This window comes from Podarcis muralis, chromosome 1, assembly GCF_964188315.1.
Source record: "Podarcis muralis chromosome 1, rPodMur119.hap1.1, whole genome shotgun sequence".
NCBI lineage: Eukaryota > Metazoa > Chordata > Lepidosauria > Squamata > Lacertidae > Podarcis > Podarcis muralis.
Genome location: NC_135655.1, coordinates 69,058,881 through 69,078,569, shown reverse-complemented (window position 1 = coordinate 69,078,569; position 19,689 = coordinate 69,058,881). Strand labels below are relative to the sequence as shown.

Below are 19,689 nucleotides of genomic sequence, written 5' to 3'. Positions count from 1 at the left end.
CTTGCACAAAGCTTTTGCAGAAGTTAGACTATGTTCAGTCATTATTGAGCATTCATTCTGATTTGTTTGTGGGGTGATTATACAACAATGAACATTCATTCTGATTGGTTTGTATGAGTTTTACATCTTCCTGTCAATCATTCATTCATCTCACATTTTTCAATGCATTTACCCATCACCAGTGCTTTTTTTCTAGAAAAAGAGGTGCCAGAATTCCCCATGAATGCCTCCCTTGTTCTCTTATAATGGCAATGGCGCCCAACTGAGAGGTGCTGGAACTGAGCTCCAGTGAGTTCCAGCTGAAAAAAGCCCTGCCCATCACTTCCCTAACTGCAAAAAGTGTGTGTGTGCTTGTAAGTGAATTTATTGTGAAGGATGATGGATCACTTTAATCAACTTTAATTGCTCAAATCTAAATTTCTGATACGTGCTTGAATCCCTCCCACAAAATAAGAAACATTCTGAAGGTGCCCTTATGATGATGATGTCAACAACTTCAAGTAATAATATTACATCACTGGATACCAAAGAACTTTAAGAAAAAGTTATTCTTTGACTAAATATGTTGCTATGTTAAGCAAGTCAAACAGTGAAAGTTCAGCATCTGAATTTGGATTTTTACTTAGAAAATCCATCATGACAATTCATATCTGAGTAATGCACGTGAACCTACATTTGTTTCAACCTGATAAAATTTCTATCCATCACCCAGATAATTTCACCTGCCTTATCATCCTTCCTGCTTCTCTAAGCAAATGTTCGGATAATAACTCTCAAAGAGCATTAACCAATTGCTCAGAACTCTTGATATTATTCACATTTTCTCTAAGGCCCAATTAGGGGATATCAGGGAGTATTTTAAAATACAAAATGCTGTACTGTATGTCTTCATATTTACCTAACCAAGCCCAGCTGCTCTGCTCGCCTTTTGAGTGGGCAGCAGCAGCAGACACTGACCAAAACGAGTCTGAAGCAACTCCAACTCAACCACCTTGAACACTTATGCAAACTGCTTGCAACATTTTATTTACTCTCCAGCGTGAGCTCTTATTGGTGAGATTAATAAAGTTATGCTATCATCCATACCTCAGAGTGAATGTCTAATTAAAACTAAGGGGTATTCATTTTCAGACAGCATTGCATGTAACACATTGCATCACTTGCCTTTGGAGAGGTTTCAACAAAGCAATTTTACGTGCAATCCCTATAATCTAGTGCCTGTAATGTGAAGCTAGCAAAAACAGCAGGTGTAATTATAATTCTGGCTTTTTAAAAAATAAAGTGGTGAAATTCTCCATCACCTTTAATGTTTCTATTCACTGGACATCTAGCGGTCATGATGGCTATGGTTTGGTGAGCTTCACATTCTGGAATCCATTTAAAAAAAAACTGACGGAAAATGCCTGCCTTCAAATTCACTGTCTCATTCACATGTGGACTGGGAGGTGGTCACCTATTATTCAGGAGCGGGGGATAAACTGCACAAGGGTTGTGGAATGAATGTGCCTTACCATTGATAGACATAATGTCATCCCAGGGCAATGTGGGTTTCAAAATATGATGGATGCTCTTTCTCACTTATAATGCCTCAAAAAAGAAAGGGAACAAATGGAGCTTTGAAAACAGTTGAGAGAACAACCATGCACTCACTGCCAATAGTAAGCCCTCTCACTCCCACTAAACTTTTTCACTCTCTAAAATCTCTCCCTTAGTCTTGGGGAGACAAGCCGCTCCCAATTTTGAGCCAAAACCTCTTTCCTGAAAACTTTCAGTTCAGCGCTCAGATTCCCACAAGTGTTGCACTTACTACATGATAAGCAAACAAACAAACCAACAACAAAAAAACCCCGCAGTTCACTAGCAGTTCTTGTTAGCTATTTGAGTTTAACAGCAATTCCCTTGGAAAAGGAGGGCATGGAATGACATCATCTGGAAGGTTCATAGACAGCTGAGCAGTTCTCCAGGGTAAGATGCAACATCTTAAAAGCGGATACAGCAGCAGGGAATGGCAGATGCAGCTCATGCCAGATAAGTAAGCACTTCTGTTTTTCTAGCACCCAGAAAGGAGGTGGGTTCCCCATTCAAGGATCAAATATTGTATATCTAGTGAATTTCACCTGCTTCAGAAGGGGCAAAGCATCTCCCTCAGAGATTGCTCTAATGTGCACGATGGGCTGAGCTCCTATTGCTCTGTCCCAGCTTCTGCTAACCTAACAGTTCAAAAGCACACCAGTGCAAGTACAGTGGTACCTCAGGATGCGAACGGGATCTGTTCCGGAGCCCCGTTCGCATCCTGAATAGAATGTAAGATGCGATGGCAAGTCGGTGCATGCGCGGGTTGCATTTTGCCGCTTCTGCGCATGCACATGATGTCATTTTGGGCATCTGCGCATACACAAGCGGCCAAACCCAGAAGTAACGCGCTCCGTTACTTCCGGGTTGCTGCGGAGCGCAACCCGAAAGCGCTCAACCTGAAGCACATTCAACCCAAGGTATGACTGTAGATAAATAGGTACCACTGTGGTGGAAAGGTGAAGGGCATTTCTGTGCACTCTGGCTTCTGTCACAGTGTCCCATTGCGCCAGAAGCTGTTTAGTCATGCTGGCCACATGACCCAGAAATCTGTCTGTGGACAAATGCTGGCTCCCTTGGCCTGAAGCGAGATGAGCACTGCACCCCATAGTCGCCTTTGACGGAACTTAACCGTCCAAGGGTCCTTTACCTTTAATAACCAATAAGAATATATTTGTTTCTCAGGAAAAGGGTTTGTTCAGGGATGCTGCTAACCAGGTTGTACATAATAAGGAAAAGTACTGACGTATGCACACACACACACACACACACACACACACACACACACTGGATACAAAAGGTCTCCCTCCACTCCCCGGGCTCAGACATGCACATTCGGCACAACTGATCTCTTTAAAGCTACATAACATGCTGAGTTCAAATGTCAGCAGTTCCCTGCCCCTGCACTCAGCAAGCATGGACAATAGCAGGGCCAGGATACTTTTAGGCCGTATGCATCACGTGTGCTTTCTAAAGGCACCTGTCCTTCACAGCTAGCTCCCTCCCATGCCAATGTCATTAACAGCCCAATCCTATACAGTATACTCCTACTGTGTCGCATGAACCTTATCTCCAGGAAACTGGGCTTAGTAGTTTATATGCAGCTTTAAACTCCCACATAAATTTTAGGATGATGCCCATATAGTTGCCCACAGAGTTCAGCCTACCTTGGCTTTCTCATTTTTATCCACAGCCTTCTTACTGGCATGGCCATGCAAGTCCCTTCCAAGCAGCTTCAAACAATATCCAGTGATCCTCCAAACAAGTTTGAAATGGATAAATACATTTGCCAGATTACTATTCTGTTATGAACAAGAATAAATAATAAATTGTTCCCACATCTACATCTATGTGATTGGTTCACTCAAGGCTACTCCGAGACATATAGGTGTCCTGGACAGAAGTTATGGATGTGAATGTTTCAGTCAAGACAGTAAATAACACTTTTGAGGCTTTCTCAAAATATTTTTGCCATGTGTGGTTGATACAAGAGAGGGCACAGAAGAAAACCGGATGTTCATGGTAATCAGTGTAGGACTTAGATTCACAAAACACAGGGAGTTACGCCTCCTATCAGAAAACTTCAGATGACTCTACCACCTGGGATTTGTATTCTTGCTCATCATTCCAAAGATGTCCATCTCTTTTCATATAACATGCTTGCTAACCCTGCCCCAATGGGGCCATGAGCTCTTTCCTTACCCTCCCTCCCTCGGAAAACCACTGCTCCCCACCCCATTTCAGCAGCTGATTATTCAGTACTTTCAGAATGCCCAATGGTGAAGAAAAATGTCCCTTTCATCGTATAGATGGGTCAGCCCCAAATTCATCACCGATTATTTTATCATGGAATAGATAGCCACATAATTCAGTCTGTGATCAAGCCTAGCCTTGTCACAGCTGTAGAGTCAAATTTATCAAGTACAATATCCAACACATAAAAGACTAATTTTTGCTGGGCTCAGATCAGGATATCTCCTGTCTTTCACTGCCTCTCAATGGTGTTCAGTACACACAGTAACATCATTTTACTGAGATTCAGATTTGTTTTCCTTCCTCTTCAGATTTCTGACATATTAATTAGAGATTTGCACCTGGTGCCTTGTGTGGGCCTATGAGAATATCGCTGTTGATTGATTCTTTGCCCTGTCATTTCTCTTCTGTTTTTTTAAGCACATAATAATTCCTGATTTATAACAAAAGATGTGAGACACATAATTAATTACCGTTCCTGCCCCCTGTTCTACAGACTGCAGAATCTGTTGGCAGACACAGTCAGGCAGTTTCTGAATTGACTGAGGCACGCTAAAAATATATCGCTGCCATTCCCTACCCCACCACTGCCACACCCCAGAAAAGCTAAGTAAAATGTGGGCAACATATCCATACTCACACTTGGAGATTTCCCCTTAGTTTGAGCCGCAGCAGCTCACAGCACTGAACCACCCAAACTGCTCTCTAATTGAAAAAGCACCCTTGGGATTTAGTGCACCGTCAAGTTGCTATGGGCAAAAGCAATCCCAGGCACACATACAATACAACATGGGAACAACCCAAGGCAGAGTTCCTGCTTGCATCCAGGCAACCTGTTTACTGAGATTTCATCCTGATTTCTTTGCATAAAGTTTTCAAGGAGGTGAGCTGACATTGGCTAATTACTGAGCATTCATCCCAATTTGTTTCTGGGGAAGTTAGACAATGCTCCGGCAAGCAAATGTTATCTCAAACTTTCCAATGCATTTTCTCATCACTTTCCTTATTGCAAAACGTCCAATTTTGAAAGGAAATGGGCTTGTCGTGAAATAGCTCTAAATCAACTTTAATTGCACAACCTGAATTTGCCAGCATATGATTGAAATCCACCTGAAAATTGTGACTGTCTGGAAGCACCCACAGTGTGATTCTGCCTTTGAATTACAACCACTTTATGGGGATAGGATCACTACTAGTTCCTTATGCTGGCAGAACAAAACTTTGAATCAGAGTACTAGTGGGTTAGTTTGCTTGCAACACTTTTACCCTGCTTGGCCTCATAAAAAGGCTCAAGGTGACTAGCAGCAAAATCAAACCATTAGCTAACAATTTAAAACATAAGTTACAAAACCATTAAAATACTATAAACAGCAATGGAAAAACAATAATGGAGCAGTTTTCAAAAATTACTAACAGTTTTCAGATTACAAACAGGTAGAGAGAGTAGTAAAACCAATACAATAAACCCATCATCTGTAAACAAAAATCCTTCTTACATAGAAAAGTTTATTCTAGCTTCTGGAAGGCCATTAAAGAAACAGTGAGACACATTTTCGCCAAAGAGAATTCCAGAGCCCTAAACAAAGACACAGAAGAGGCCCCTGTTGCACCAGCATTATGCAACACTGGCATTATTACCACAGTACTCACTAACACAAGTGGCTAAATGGGCAGAGTTGACATCTAATGCACAGAAGTCAGTTGCAACAGCAGTGTAACATATCAAATTAAAAGATGGAGCAAGTTAAATAAAACTAAGGGATCAGTGGAGAGCCTAAGGTGATTGCCCTGTGCTATGACCACGATCACCACTCTACCATGCTGTCACACCATATCATACGACAGGAGTCTAAAATAACTCAAAAACAAATCACAGGGGTATATCATCTCCAGAAACATTACACAGCATATATATACATATATACATATATATATAAGTACATTGAGGCGCATGACATGGGGCTCTATCTTATGGTAGACAACTAAGACCTTCAAATGTTGATGAAAAGGAATACTTGGTGTGAAGGAGAGGAATGTTGTTAACATTTTTTTTCACAATAACTCACAGGAACATGGAACTCTAGATGCAAACACCCATTAAGAACCTCAGCTCCACTGCTGAGGTGCAAGGATAAGGTAAGTAAGCAAGGAAAGGCAACTCACCAGGGAAGGGCAGACCATGCCTCCAAGTCATCACAGCATAACTCCTGCATCTTTTCCATCTGTTTCCCCTAAGCAAAGAGATGGGTATGTGAGTCCTCAAACACTCATGACTACAGTGTGGTGTAGTGGTTAAGAGCGGTGGACTCGTAATCTGGGGAACCGGGTTCGCTTCCCCGCTCCTCCACATGCAGCTGCTGGGTGACCTTGGGCCAGTCACACTTCTTTGAAGTCTCTCAGCCCCACTCACCTCACAGAGTGTTTGTTGTGGGGGAGGGAGGGAAAGGAAATTGTGAGCCGCTTTGAGACTCCTGAAAGGGAGTGAAAGGCAGGATATCAAATCCAAACTCTTCTTCTTCAGTGTGCGTGTGTGTCGCACAACCCCCACCTTAAAGAAAGAATGTAAACAGCACTCTCTTACTCAACAGGCTGGAGCTGTCTGAATGATGGTGTCCTCCATATGTTCAACCAAAGCACACCTTTCCTCTCCAGGCTCAAGCTGTTTTTGCAAATTTGCAGCTGAAGCTGGCTTTTTAAAATAAAAAAGGTAGACTGCTTGTGCGAAGCATGAAGGAAAAGATGGACAACACTGATAGATGAGCCAGAGAGTGATTCACTGGCATGACTATTACTCATTTCAGTTCAGGGAGGCTCTCCCAGCAGTAAACTCTGAGCTTTTTATATTATATTATATTTTTATATTAAGGCTGCAATCCACAGCATACTTACTAAAGAGTAAGCACCAGTGAACAGAGCAGGGGCTTACAGCTTTGTAAGCATGATGTTGCCCTAAGGTTATATGTTTGCTTAAGGTACCCAGCTTTGCTTCCTTCTTGCATCTCTAGCAGAACATTATATATTGAGCCCAATAAATTGTCAAATAGTAGAACAGTTGTAAAAAGAACACAGACAATAATGGTGGATTTGAAAATATTGAATAATTTGAGAAACAATGTCATTAAACTGTGACCCAAGCTTGAGATTGTGTAAGAAAGATTTCTCATTCTTTGTCATTAGGATGCTGGACAAGTCACTAGTGTCTGAACCATCACTACAGAGGTCAGTAGGACACTAAAGTTGCTTGCAGACTGTTTGTTGAGCATGTACCTGATTTGTTTGCACAAAATTTGAGGAGAGGCTATATGACATTATATCAAGCAGATGTTATACCACACTTTCCAGTGTGTGCAAGAATGCCAAATTAATGTCAATTGTACACACAGAATTTGCCAGTATGCCACTGAACCATACCCACAAAATTGTGACTGTCTAAGCACCCAGCATTAAATGCTAAACATTTCACTAATTAAAGGGTTTACCTGCAGAATGCTGGTGCAGTGGTGAAAAGTTCATTTAAGGCCTGGGATCCTAAAATGATCATATACAGTATTTCCAGAAAGCTCTGTTATTCAAATACTACCAAGAGAAAAGAAAGAAAAACTCTACACAATACTGTATAAGAAACATCCGCCCAAGACCTGGTTATGCAGCATATTTTCATAGGATAAAACTTGCTGTGTATCACTAAAATTATGTAATTGGTCAGTATTCCGACATAAAAAACAAACCTTATATTCCATTGTTGGGTCAGCAAAATATCAGATTCTCCTTTTCCCAATGTAATTATCTAAGATGCATGTGACTTCTTTGCATGATCTTAGTTGAGCAATCCCATTACATTTTGCTCAGGAAATATAACTGCAATTATTAGACACACTATGAATTATTTACAATAAAACAGAGAAGTTTCTAGGAACAAATGAAAATGTTCAGTCTTTCTATTATTGTGTGTAGACAGTGTCATCATATAGTTTAATCCCCAGGTGGTACTTTACTTAAATGTACTTGGAGGAATCAGGAGTTTGTTGTTGCTGTTCTGTATTGTAGAGACATTGAAGTTCATGTTGAGTTTTCTGACTGGTGAGTCTAACCCTTCCATGACATATGGAACACAATAAAATATTTGCCCTGTTTCCTGGATTTTGTTACTATGGTGGCCAAAGGCACTTGTGAATTCTCTAACATTCATTTGTAACCTCATGCCCCTGATTTTAGTTCATCTCCTGCTTGGAAGTGGATCTTCCAGGATCTTCTGTGGACAAGAAATGCTCACACAAAGATATCAGTTTTGCTCTGGGGCCCATTTAGCACAAGTCAGGCCACCTAGTGTCAGATTTGCCCAGTGCCATTGCATCATTCTGATGTTAAAGATGTGTGTATATGGTTTTGTCACTGTTTGAACATAGGCTTTGGAGTCAGGAAGACAAATATGTTCCCTTGCCCTGGAATGTTTATTGAGGTGGGGGGAGCACAGCTTGCTCACCCGTCCCCCAACAGTCTTTCTCATTTATTTTAATCTGACCTATACCTGCCCTGTGGAATGCCCTCCCACCAGATGTCAAAGAGAAAAATAACTACCAAACTTTTAGAAGACATCTGAAGGCAGCCCTGTTTAGGGAAGCTTTTAATGTTTAATAGGTTATTGTATTTTAGTGTTTTGTTGGAAGCCGCTCAGAGTGGCTGGGGAAACACAGCCAGATGGGCGGGGTATAAATAATAAATTATTATTATTATTATTATTATTATTATTATTATTATTATTATTATACCAGGGGTTGACAACATTTTTGGGCCAGTGGACACATGACGACTTTGGAGAGGGTGCTGGGGACAAAATGGCTGCTATGGGGCTGGCATGGCATAACACAAAACCGCTGCAGTGAGGAACGTGGAATAACACACAATTAAGAGAGACAATGATCCCTGACAACATAAGGCCCTATACAGCTCAGGACCAGCTTCCTTAAGACTGCCTTATCCCTTACACACCCAGAGTACCTGGCACTGGTAGTAAATAGCAAGTGTTCCAAGCAGCGCTGGGTGGCCACCTATTAAATTTCCCACTATGCTGCAAAGTGATACTACATGACTTTCCCAAAGCGGAAAATGAAAAGGCTAGTTAGGATATAGCTGCTTCTTGGAAGATCAAGCGAGAAAGAAGGGGAGCAGCACAGCAGGTGGCTTCATTAATGAGGTACTGTACAGAATAAATATCGACAGCCCGAGGCCAATGCTAGGTGTTTCTACTCATAAGAAAGTCTCTGCCCACTCAGTTCAATAAGACATAGTCCCAGATGTGTTTAGCTGTGCAGCCTCAGGGAGTCAGTACCCCTGAAATCAAAAGGACTCACTTCTGAGCATGCCTGAACTGCAAGGCTGCACTCCGAGGAACATACAGTTCAGGGACCAAGGGCCCCCGCTGGATACAAAAGGACAACAAAATAACTTGGCTAGGATTTATTCCAATTTTGCATTCTCCAGTGACGTTATCAAGCGAAGAGGGCCGCATTTAAAGGCATACCAGCAACTGCCTTCTAATAAATTGTAAGTGTTTGAGGTGCCACAAGGCTGCAGTTTTGACTGAAAGCACAGATACCGCCCACTACGCTCAAGGGAGGAGAGGGGAAAACCTCCACAGGCGAAGCCTTTCTTTAAAAAATATATCAGCCAATGGTACGTGGTAGGAGCTTGCTTTTTTTTTTCCGCTGAGGAAAGTTTCCCGCCCTCAGTGAGGGCTCTGCTGAATTCTCCTCCCACTTGAGTGGCAAGACCAAAAGCTAGGTGACGTCATCGCCTTCCTGACGCTAACTGCATTTCACTTCGATGAGAGCGAAAACTTCCGGTATACCCCTGGATTGGTTTCCCGCCCCCACCCTTCCCCTCCAATGCAAAGCGGGCATTTATCATAGAGCTGCCACAGGGCTGGAGCGGCACAGTACACCACAGCGTGACGGCTTTCAATGGCCACCGGAAGTGCAGGCTGTGTTGCCGCTCTCGGAATGGCCGAGCTCCACTTCTCTCTCCCGTTCTATGTGCCCTCCCTCTCCGCACGCACCCCGAGAGCATTGTGGGAGGTTCCTTGAAGAAGGTCTTCCGCTTCCTGTTTCCCTCCTTCCTTTCACGTGGTGAGTAGCGGGGAGCAGGGTTTAAAATGAGCGAATAAGTTTAAGCAGGCGCGCGATCTTTTTTTGGTGAGAGTCTTGGGCGATCTCCACAACTGTCTCACGGGGGCTTTTATTTAATTGATAGTTTAAAAAATAAATTTATTTTTAAAAGAAGAAAAATAAATAGTATTTGGGTAAAACAACCTACGTTTTCCACCCTTAAGCGTGCAAAGTACAGTGGTTTTGTTTTTAATCTTTTCTAGGCTTTCACGATGAGGAAGATAAGTAAATTTATCGGGCGATTCGGCCATACCTGTGACCAGGAACAGAAGGGAAGCGAACTGAGGTTGTGTTCTGTAGGCGACGAATGGGCTCCGCCTCGTCTGCGGCTCGATGGCTGTAGCGTCAAGTCCAGGTTTGTGCCAGCTTTGCAAAATTTATAGATACTAGCTGCTATTAAAACTGTTGTAGATGAATTAAATCTTAACGTTCAGAGGCAGTCTACTTTGTATACCCGATGCTTATGCACATGATAGGAAAGGACTGTTGTATATGCCTTCCAGAAGCATTTGCTTGGCCCCAGCTGGAAACAAAAGGCTGTAGTCAAGGATATACAGTTGACCCATTGAAATTAATAGATGTGACTGATTTAGGTACATTAACTTCAATGGATCTACTGTGAGTAGGACTAACATTGGCTACAGTCCACAATTCTGGATGCCCATGGATCTCTGGCCCTATCCAACAAGTCTTTTAATGTTGAAAAAACAAGTACAGGTTCATTGTATTCGTATATGTTTTTCTTGTTTGTGCCGGTGGCTTACAATTGAAATAATTAATCTGAAAATAGTCTTAAAGAAGAAAGCTCTGTTTGCCTGTGACCAATAAATGATCCAATGAAAAAGCCTCGCCTAGTTATTGAAGAGTGTGTTTTCTGCTTGTTCCTGTCTGGCACAGAATAAACAATTAATCTCATATACAGTCAGACAGCAAGGTGGTTGAGAAATTCAATGAGGAATTTCTGTGATTTCTGATTTCTTCGGGGCCCCCCCCCCCCATCACATGGTTATCGCTGCATGGATGAGGAGGTGCTCATTGGGCTGCCCCGTTCTTCATATTGCCACTGGATACCTTGAGGGCTGAAGTACTAGAGTGGGAAGCCAGCACAATAGGGGTCCTAACTTGTGTGGGGAACCTAAACAAGTAGAACAAGCTCCCAAAGGGCTGTGAGGTCAGTGATGGGACCATGTAGGAGAGGGTGAAGCCTGTGAGCACATCCCCATGCTTCATGTGCTTAATGCTTGAAGGGCCTTAATGAGAACCCTTTCCTGAAACAACTTGTAGCTGTGAAAACTGTGTAGAATAATTGTTTAGTCACTTTTATATATTGTCAGTTATTGTGTCCTGTAGTATTTTTTTGAGAGCAACAGCTTAACTTTATACATCGAACATGTAGAATCCCAGCATTCTAGGTTCTGTGGCTTTCCTTGTGCATATTTCATTATTTAGAAAATCTGCAAGATTATTTTATAATCTTCATTACTTATATTTTAGGGAAATGTGAAATACTGTACCCAGAAGCCTGGGTAGTGTTGGAAGAGTGCACAACCATGGAAGTACATCCTTAAAAATAGTAAGATAACCAAAAGAATGGCTTTTGTTATTAAAGCATAAGGTCAGTATTGTAGATATCAACATTTATTAACACTTGGTTTTTCATAAATATTTCTGTTTGTGAAATAAAATATTATGTGTTTACAGTTCTAGACAGAATTAACGTATTGGGTTGAAACAGTAAATGAGTAAGAAGCTTGTGTACCTATAATTAATCGAGACTAGAGTCACATCATGATGTCTTCAGTCATTGTGGTGTGCTATAGTACTCGGAGAGAAAAACTGATCTTTATTCACTGACTTTGTTGTTCTGTAGCAAAGTCAGTCACCAGGTTAGTGACAGACCTTCCCCTGAATTCCAGTGAATTTTCTGAAAATTGGGGGAAGCAAGAGTGCTGATTAAAGTGACTATAAAGAGTTTCAAGGGAAGAGATTTGTAAGTAAAAAAGAGCCACACAGCAACATTGCATTGCTTTTTCCTTTGTAGCCAGCAAGTTTATTTGGAAAAGCTGTTACGAGACCTTACTGCTTGAAGGGGAGAAAACTATGCACTAGATCAACTCTGCATGCTAAGTGGATGAGACCCCAAACCACACTGGATTAAGAGTCCCTACTGATTTTGTAGTCTTGGTAAGTTTGTGAGCAGCAAATATAGGCTTTGGATTATAGGCATCTTCAACCTTTTCAGGTTGAAAAACCCGCTTTTAACCCAAACATGAATTTGGCAACCCATTTCTTACTCTTTTACCATATATTTGCATGATGATACTGCTCCGCTTGCAAAGCACCTTGGATCAGGCTACAACCTTACCTACAAGTTTAATAATAGTGTTTCTACATGTTAAAATTTCAAATGTGTTCTATTCATGGCTAGGGAGCCCAGCAGTTCCAGTTTGGCCTGCTTAAACCAAACCACACCCACCTGTGACATTGGATGTGGTGGCTTCTGGCTTCAACTGAAGCGTCCAGTTCTGGCTCTTAACTTTAAAGTGGAAAATAATGCCAGGAATGGTAGCGGTTATTTGTAATCCATTTGAGAAGGCGTTTTTGTGCGCTGCTCAGGTTTGCTAGAAGCGGCTTAGTCATGCTGGCCATATGATCCAGAAGCTGTCTGTGGACACCCTCAGCCTGTAAAGTGAGATGAGTGCGCAACCTGTCTGCGACTGGACCTAACCGGTCAGGGGTACCTTTGCCTAGGCTTGAGTTTATATTGAGGTAATACTTCCTTTTTTTCAAATTTGTTTCTTCTCAGGATTATTATGAAGGGGAAAGTGCCTAAGCAACTGCGTTTCAAGTGTTCAGCAGGAGAGTGTTTCCATAAATTTGGAGAGTTATTGTTAACTTTCGTCTCAAGTATTAATAAAAAGTTTGCGTAAAAGCTGAAGTTGTTTGGGTTTTGTTTGTTACATGAGGATATAATTTTGAGGAATACATTCCAGTGGAGGATGAATTCTGTAATATTATTCAAACTTGCATATTGTTATATATGTCTTTGCAACCTCCCTTAGATCTTTTATATCAGGGGTGGCCAACTCCCAAGAGACTGCAATCTACTCAAGAGAGCTAAAAACTGGCAGTGATCTACCCCTTTTTTTTGGGGGGGGGGGTTTCAGGTCAAAGTTGTTGAGCTTTTGTTCAGCTGCTTTGGGGGGTGGCGCTGTGGTCTAAACCACAGAGCCTAGGACTTGCCGATCAGAAGGTCGCAGTTCGAAGCCCTGCAACGGAGTGAGCTCCTGTTGTTCGGTCTCAGCTTCTGCCCACCTAGCAGTTCGAAAGCACATCAAAAGTGCAAGTAGATAAATAGGTACTGCTCCAGCGGGAAGGTAAACGGCGTTTCTGTGCACTGCTCTGGTTTCGCCAGAAGCAGCTTAGTCATGCTGGTCACATGACCCGGAAGCTGTCTGCAGCACTTCAGGATGCAAACGCTGCGGGTTGCCTGTCACAAATTATGTCTGCAACCAGAGGTTCCACTGTGTGTTTCATAGATTTTAACACAAATTATGTCCTGCATAGGGAATCGTTCAATTCTGAAGAAAAAGCATTTCAATTTAAATAGCTGCCTAGATTTGTACAATGTTTTTGTTTTTCCTTAAAGTTAATATATAGCTAGTTTGTTCTTGTTCACATTTGCTGGTGTGAACTGCACATAGTTTACTATCTAAAAAGCCTATGTATTAAACAGAATAATGTGAACATGGTCACCTTAAGACTATGGCATGATATATGGTATACAATCAAAATTCCACAACCACAACCACTTGGCACAGAAAGATACATTTCCAGTAGGGACAAAAAACACTGGTATCGTCTCTGAATTGCTCATGTGCAGGTCTCTCTCACATGCAGAACACTCCAAACACAATGAATTTCACAAAACATTGTTCATGTGCTTAAGCCTATCTTTACAATGAACAAAAAAAATATATTCTCTCGGTGGAATATTCTCTCCCCCCCCCCAAAAAAAAATCAAGTTAGGAGTATTCAAATTGGCAATGAGACACTTCAGATTTTAAGCTTATGAATACACAGCTGAAATTGTGTTTATTGAAGCCTGGGTACATAGAAAAATCAATTATGCCACTAACACGCAGGCACCACCAACTTCTTTGATTTTCTCTTCTGCCTTTCTGCTGAAGAATTTTGCTTTCACAATTACAGGCTGTTTGGGCAGTTTCCCCTTGCCCAGGACTTTGTAGTAACCCTGGAAAGATAATGAGATTTAGCAGAAACTCTCAAATCCAAAATAAGGTACACAAAGCCTTTTTAGTCACTACCAGCTGAACCAATTTCCGTACAAATCAAAAGCAAAATATTTCATACACATTTTGTCCATTTTGCCTGAGGACATACCAAGAACGGTTTGTATACTTGGATCCTACATTTGTTCCCACCAGTGGAAGGGGAAGGGAGGTAACTTTTGCCAGTTTTCCTTGTGAATCCCCAAAATTCTTTAAGAGCATTAAGGAACCCTTTGGTACTATTTCCATCGCCAGAATTCTACACTTGATCAAAGCACACTTAGGAACAAAGCCAATGTCAAGAATGCTGTGTGCACAATGCAGTTTCAACACAAACACTGTGTGGCCATACATATTAAGAGCAAAATCAAGTGTTTAATATACAGTATCCTAATTATTACAATAGCCTTATTAGGCCAATGAAAATGTTACAAAGTAGCACATAAGCTTTTCAGTTCTCCGCAACTAATCATCAGGCTTGATGGTAAAGAAGCCGCCAAAGTTTGAGGGAGGGAAAGAAAGGGAGCAAAAGCCATCCATGTCTACATCTGGGAGACAGAACTAGGGAACAGCTGGTTTTGTATTTTCAGAGATAGGCAATTGGCAACGGTTTCCTGCCCCCTAAAACCTGCATAGCACCTAACAAAGCCTCATTTGAACACCTGCACTCTAGACTCTCACCAGATGCAGACATGGTCAAGCTTTACCACCAGTCAAATTCTCCCGAACTTTATTTAGCATCTATCCGGAAGAAGAGTTCTGGAGAATTTGAAAACTTGCACAATGTTTTGAGACATTTTTGTTGGAATAGTTTCATCTTGGCCTAAGAGAGACCTCACTCCATGGTGGCTCACCTAGCACCTTCATTACATATCTTTAGGTGCCAGGCAAAAACATTCCCCTTTGGCTAATTAAACAAGCTATAGCCCTTTAAGCTAGTGGGCGGTATTTTATTGTGTTGTGCATTTTGTGCTTTTATACCATAAACTACCCTGTGATCCTTGGATGAATGGTGGTAAATAATTATTAGGCTGCACTCCTAACCCGTGTCTGCGCAGATGTTAGTCCTACTGAATTCAATGGGTCTTACTTTCAAGTAAGGGGTGTTAGAAGTTCAGCTTTTGTCTCTGAAACTATTTTAGGACTTACCATACTACACAACTTCACACACAAGCTTCACACACGTTTTATATTTTCAAAATAAACTTACCGAGCGTACGACATCAATAACTGGAGCTAATCCCGCCTGATTTTTGGCATAGTTGAGTCTTGTTTGCTCACTAACAAGTGTCCAGAGTTTGTCCAGATTCACTGTAGGACAGAAGTGCTGGTTTTTCTTCAAGTGGTAATGTCTCATACCAACTTTTCCAAAATAACCAGGATGGCTGGCAAGAAATCACAGGCAGAATACAGTCAATGTGCAACTCATTTTGAAATGCATGTGCATCATTACCTAGCTAGAGGACATACAAAATATATAACATTAATTGCATAGCCTACTGAATGAGAAATTCTCTTCATTTAAATTTCTCTAGCCAGGTTCATCATGGTTTTTTATGCTTAAAACCATTGCAAGGTATATCTAGTCTACTAGTACCCAGCTTATTTCCCTCACACACACCTCAATGACATTGTCTCCTAGCCACTTTCAGGCTAAGTTAATGTGGTCCACAGAGGTGAAGAACAAGAAAATACAGAGTTATAAGGAGTATTTATTGTCCGAAGTAATAATTTATTTAGTCCCAGGTAATCAACTAGAGCAAAAATCAAACTAATCAGATGGAAAAAAAAACCTGTCTATTTCTGTGTCCTTACACAGTTGCCCCAGTATTTCACTGCCCTGGTGCCCAAAGTACCATAAAACACGACATTACAAACACTGCTGTACACAAACCACCCTAAATTTATAATTTGCCAGGAGGGGGTTCTGCACTACAGGTAACTTTTATGCCCAAATATTCTGTGACGGAAGACAGGCTACAGCAACTTCAAAAAAATAAGTTATTCTAAAAGAAAGGGAAAGCTGTAGTTGATCCAAAAATAAATACTTGTCTTAACCGGGGCTACAGTGGGAGGTCCTCCAAGCTCTTGCTTTTCATATGAAAGCAGTCAAAGACACACAGTTCTATTCGTTTCCTTGCAGCAACGCCAGCAAGTCACCAAACACTTTTGGAAAACCAGAGCATTGACTTAGCATTACAAAGACATGCAGAATGATGATACCAATCCTCCTGGTGGCCCCACACCTCCCAGTTTGGGATATGAGTTTTCTGTTACTAACCTGGTGACTGACTGAACTATGAATAGGGCAGTCAGTGAATAAAGGTCAGTTATTGCTCTTCGAGTACTATAGCACACCATGATAACTGACAATATCTAGATGTGACTCTAGTCTCGATTGCTGTAAATCAGTAGCAGCCCATGTGATGGGTTTGAGCTGGTTGCAGTCTGGGCTGTGGACACATTCTGGTGCTCCTGGTCATACACCCACACAGTCCCAACCTCACTGTCACTCTATCCAGGTGAACTGCAGCAGTGTAGCAACTTCACCCCACCAAACAGGCCACTACTGGTATAGGTATAAGTAGATAAGCAAACCTAATTCAAAATTAAAGCTGAAATCCTCTGCAAAAGTCCACCAGAAACAGTGTAATGGACTGCATCATGGCCCAAAGCAAGAGTAGGTTATTATTCCACTTCAGCCTATATTTAACAAAACTAACATCTACAGGGTGGTAAAGGTTATTTTGGTACCTATTATGGATTTGTTCTTTGCATTATATAATCAAATGCTTTACAAGGGACAAAAAAAGTTTAAAATTGCTTACTATTTGTCAAAATTAATTCTGTGGTGGTGCAAACCCCCAGCATTACCCCGGCCTCCAGGATGCTTCCTGTGTTTGCCTATGATAGAAATGAAGAACAGATTAAAACCCTGAATTCAACTTCAATTAACATGTATTTACATGCATTTCCCAACCTCACTGTAACCATCATCATTTCCCCCTGCACTCTGGTTTTATTTCAATCAAGGTTGTGAGAAAATTGGTCAAGCCTTAAAATAACTAAGTATTAAAAATGAAGCTTACAAGTACTACTAATGTTATCCTCTACATGACTTAAGTCTGGTAATAAAGCAGAAGTTAAGAATAAAGAATAAAGCATGACTTAAGTCTGGTAATAAAGTTTCCTGCTTGGCAGGGGGTTGGACTCGATGGCCCTTGTGGTCTATTTCCAACTCTATGATTCTATGATATCCTGAAACCATGAATGAGCACAAACCAACAAAGTAAATAATCTTCTACACTTACCGATACGGCCGTGGCCATGGCTAACATGACCCCTCAGCTTCCTGGTCTTCCTCAGTCTGGAAGGCTTAAAAGATTAGACTTGTGTAAAATATATATGTGAGAAAAATATACACAACAAAGCTTGACATAAAAGGGCTATCAATCCCTAGCAGACCACACTACTGCAGATGAAACAATTTAAGCACAACCCCCTTTCCCCACTAATGGTTTCATCACAATTTTTGGCTCCCCTTTCATGAACTGTTTAGTTATAAAAACTCTGTAACTAAGAACTAACACATTTTCTTTCTTCCAATCTCTCTCCTAATCCCCTTTGTATCGTATTTTTCCCTTGTAAGTTTGAGAGCAGGGCTGTTTCATTACTGATTTTTGTAAGCTACTATAGGCGGCTTTTAGGCTGAAAAGCAGGCTTAAAAAGAGAAGTGTTAAATATATAAATATTTGTGGGGGGTTTTAATGCATGTTACATTTTGTGGCACTGATATGGTTCTTTATGTTTATGCTTATAGGGGTGGACAGAAGGTAGATCATATTCCATAGGTAGACCTCTGACCAGTTGCTGGCATATAACCTGGTACCTCTTAGCTGCTGGGATTCTTTCCATGAATGGTAGCTCCTCATTAGATCCAGCAAGGCACTTCTAACGCTCTTAAGATTTAAAACTCCCCAGTTATGCTTTGAATTAAAATGTCCTGAATAGCCACACCTGCATTGCAAATTTAATATAAACTGCATCTAGCAAAAAACAAACAAACCAACAACCGACCGAAGTCAGCCCACCCCTACACTAATATACTCTTAGCCATCCTGAGCCTGCGCAACAAGATTGAGTAAATGAAGCAAATAAACCACTATGCTGCTTTAATTTTATATACTGTACACTGCCCTGGTGCTTCAATGAGGGGGCACTGTATAAATACTTTAAAATAAGGAGGAAACCGCTTCTGCTGTGCGGTCTTTCTAGCCGGGAAGCATATATCGCTTTTTTATTATTGCTATTAATATTCTGTTGGGAGCCGCCCAGAGTGGCTGGGGAAACCCAGCCAGATGGGCAGGGCATTATTATTATTAGGCCCTGCTCCCCCCCTCCAAAAAAAAAGGACTATGTACTCTGGAGAAGAGCTTCTACAGGCCATGTGCTCTGCAGTGAGGAACCTTCCTCTTCCAAAAGGGGTGTCCGAGAGCCGTCCCTTGCATACAGGGTTCCCCCCACACACACACCAACCGCCGGGCAGAGATGCACGTGGCCCATTTCGGAATTACTTGCAGAAATTAAAGGGGGGAGGGACAAAAACGGGGCGCAGTCCTGGGGATGCGGCTGCCACGTCCCGCTCCAGGGAATTCCACGAGGCTCTGGGCAGAGGAGGAAGGGCTCCCCTTTTCCGCCTCCCTCTGACTGCAGGACGAAGCAGAAGGAGGGAGAAGGAGGAAGGCCCCGGCCTCAAGCCAGAAGCCGCCCTCCTCACAAGCTGCGCGGAGAGGCGCCGGAGAAGCCCCGCAAAACCGCCTCGGCCGAACACGCCGCATCGCTACCTACCATCTTGCTGGGCCAGAGTCAAAGGGAAAGAGAGAGGCCTCTCTCGCGAGCTTTCACAAAAGAACCGGAGAAGCGCGCTCTTCTCGCGATGTCTCGCGCGGCGGGGGTTGGGGGTGGGGAATGGGTCAACGAAGCTCAAAGCGCAGTTTCCGCCGCTCACGCTCACGCATTCATGCCTCACTTCCGGTTCTCCTCCATGTGCGGGGCAAGAGGGGCGGAAGTAGAGGTGGCCGATGCAAACGTTTAGCCAGGGCGCGCAGCCACAGGCTTCCTTTCGTTGCGTTGTTCTGAAATGATCGTGCCCTCTTGTCTTACAGAAGAGTCTTGTTGCTCGTTGTAGGAGTAACGTTGGTTATTGGAAGAGAACACTTGAGGGTTTTAAGAGGGGGACGGGACACAATTTAGGCTGTTAAAAGAGATTGAAGAAAGGTTAAAAGCTGGTGTGCAGTGCATGGGTTTAGTTTGCTTTCTTGATGAATAAGAACAATAAGAATAAGAACCCCAGTGGGTCCTACATCACTGTGTTTCTGTGAGAAAATAAATACTGGAAGTGTTATCAG

At 42.1% G+C, this 19,689-nt stretch overlaps 2 protein-coding genes, 1 long non-coding RNA gene and 2 other non-coding genes across 6 annotated transcripts in view; 2 read left to right on the top strand and 3 right to left on the bottom strand.

Moving 5' to 3' along the window:
• TRIM66 (tripartite motif containing 66) overlaps positions 1-6,597 on the bottom strand; it is a 64,767-nt gene extending 58,170 nt beyond the window's left edge. The window contains exons 1-2 of the mRNA XM_028731948.2: positions 6,407-6,597; positions 5,989-6,056 (exon numbers count right to left, since the gene is read on the bottom strand). The gene's annotated coding sequence lies outside the window, so the exon portion shown is untranslated. The remainder of the gene's footprint in view (positions 1-5,988; positions 6,057-6,406) is intronic.
• Positions 6,598-9,855: 3,258 nt separating this feature from the next.
• LOC114598198 (uncharacterized) lies at positions 9,856-12,927 on the top strand. Of its 2 annotated transcripts, none has more exons than XR_003706974.2 (5): positions 9,856-9,950; positions 10,193-10,344; positions 11,484-11,604; positions 12,031-12,173; positions 12,796-12,927. It is a non-coding gene; the product is annotated as an uncharacterized LOC114598198 (long non-coding RNA). The 2 variants fall into 2 exon arrangements; XR_003706975.2 differs by having other exon boundaries at positions 9,931-10,016.
• Positions 11,758-11,888, top strand: LOC114585856 (small nucleolar RNA SNORA3/SNORA45 family). Its single transcript, XR_003704004.2, has one exon. It is a non-coding gene; the product is annotated as a small nucleolar RNA SNORA3/SNORA45 family (small nucleolar RNA).
• A 1,131-nt stretch (positions 12,928-14,058) lies between the features above and the next one.
• Positions 14,059-19,218, bottom strand: RPL27A (ribosomal protein L27a). The gene is made up of 5 exons (XM_028731922.2): positions 19,130-19,218; positions 17,593-17,656; positions 17,110-17,185; positions 15,492-15,666; positions 14,059-14,244 (listed from the first exon to the last, which is right to left on the bottom strand). Exons 1-5 carry the CDS (start codon positions 19,130-19,132, stop codon positions 14,116-14,118), a joined length of 447 nt encoding a protein of 148 aa, XP_028587755.1. The 5' UTR covers positions 19,133-19,218; the 3' UTR covers positions 14,059-14,115.
• On the bottom strand, positions 16,550-16,680 carry LOC114585849 (small nucleolar RNA SNORA3/SNORA45 family). Its single transcript, XR_003704003.2, has one exon. It is a non-coding gene; the product is annotated as a small nucleolar RNA SNORA3/SNORA45 family (small nucleolar RNA).
• Positions 19,219-19,689: the final 471 nt, after the last annotated feature.

Bases quoted from the DNA above. Each gene is read 5' to 3' on its own strand.
- RPL27A (XM_028731922.2), bottom strand. The intron at 15,667-17,109 runs GTAAGCAATTTT...ATTTCTTGCCAG, and splicing joins AGAATTAATTTTGACAAATA to CCATCCTGGTTATTTTGGAA. The intron at 14,245-15,491 runs GTAAGTTTATTT...TTATCTTTCCAG, and splicing joins TTATTGATGTCGTACGCTCG to GGTTACTACAAAGTCCTGGG.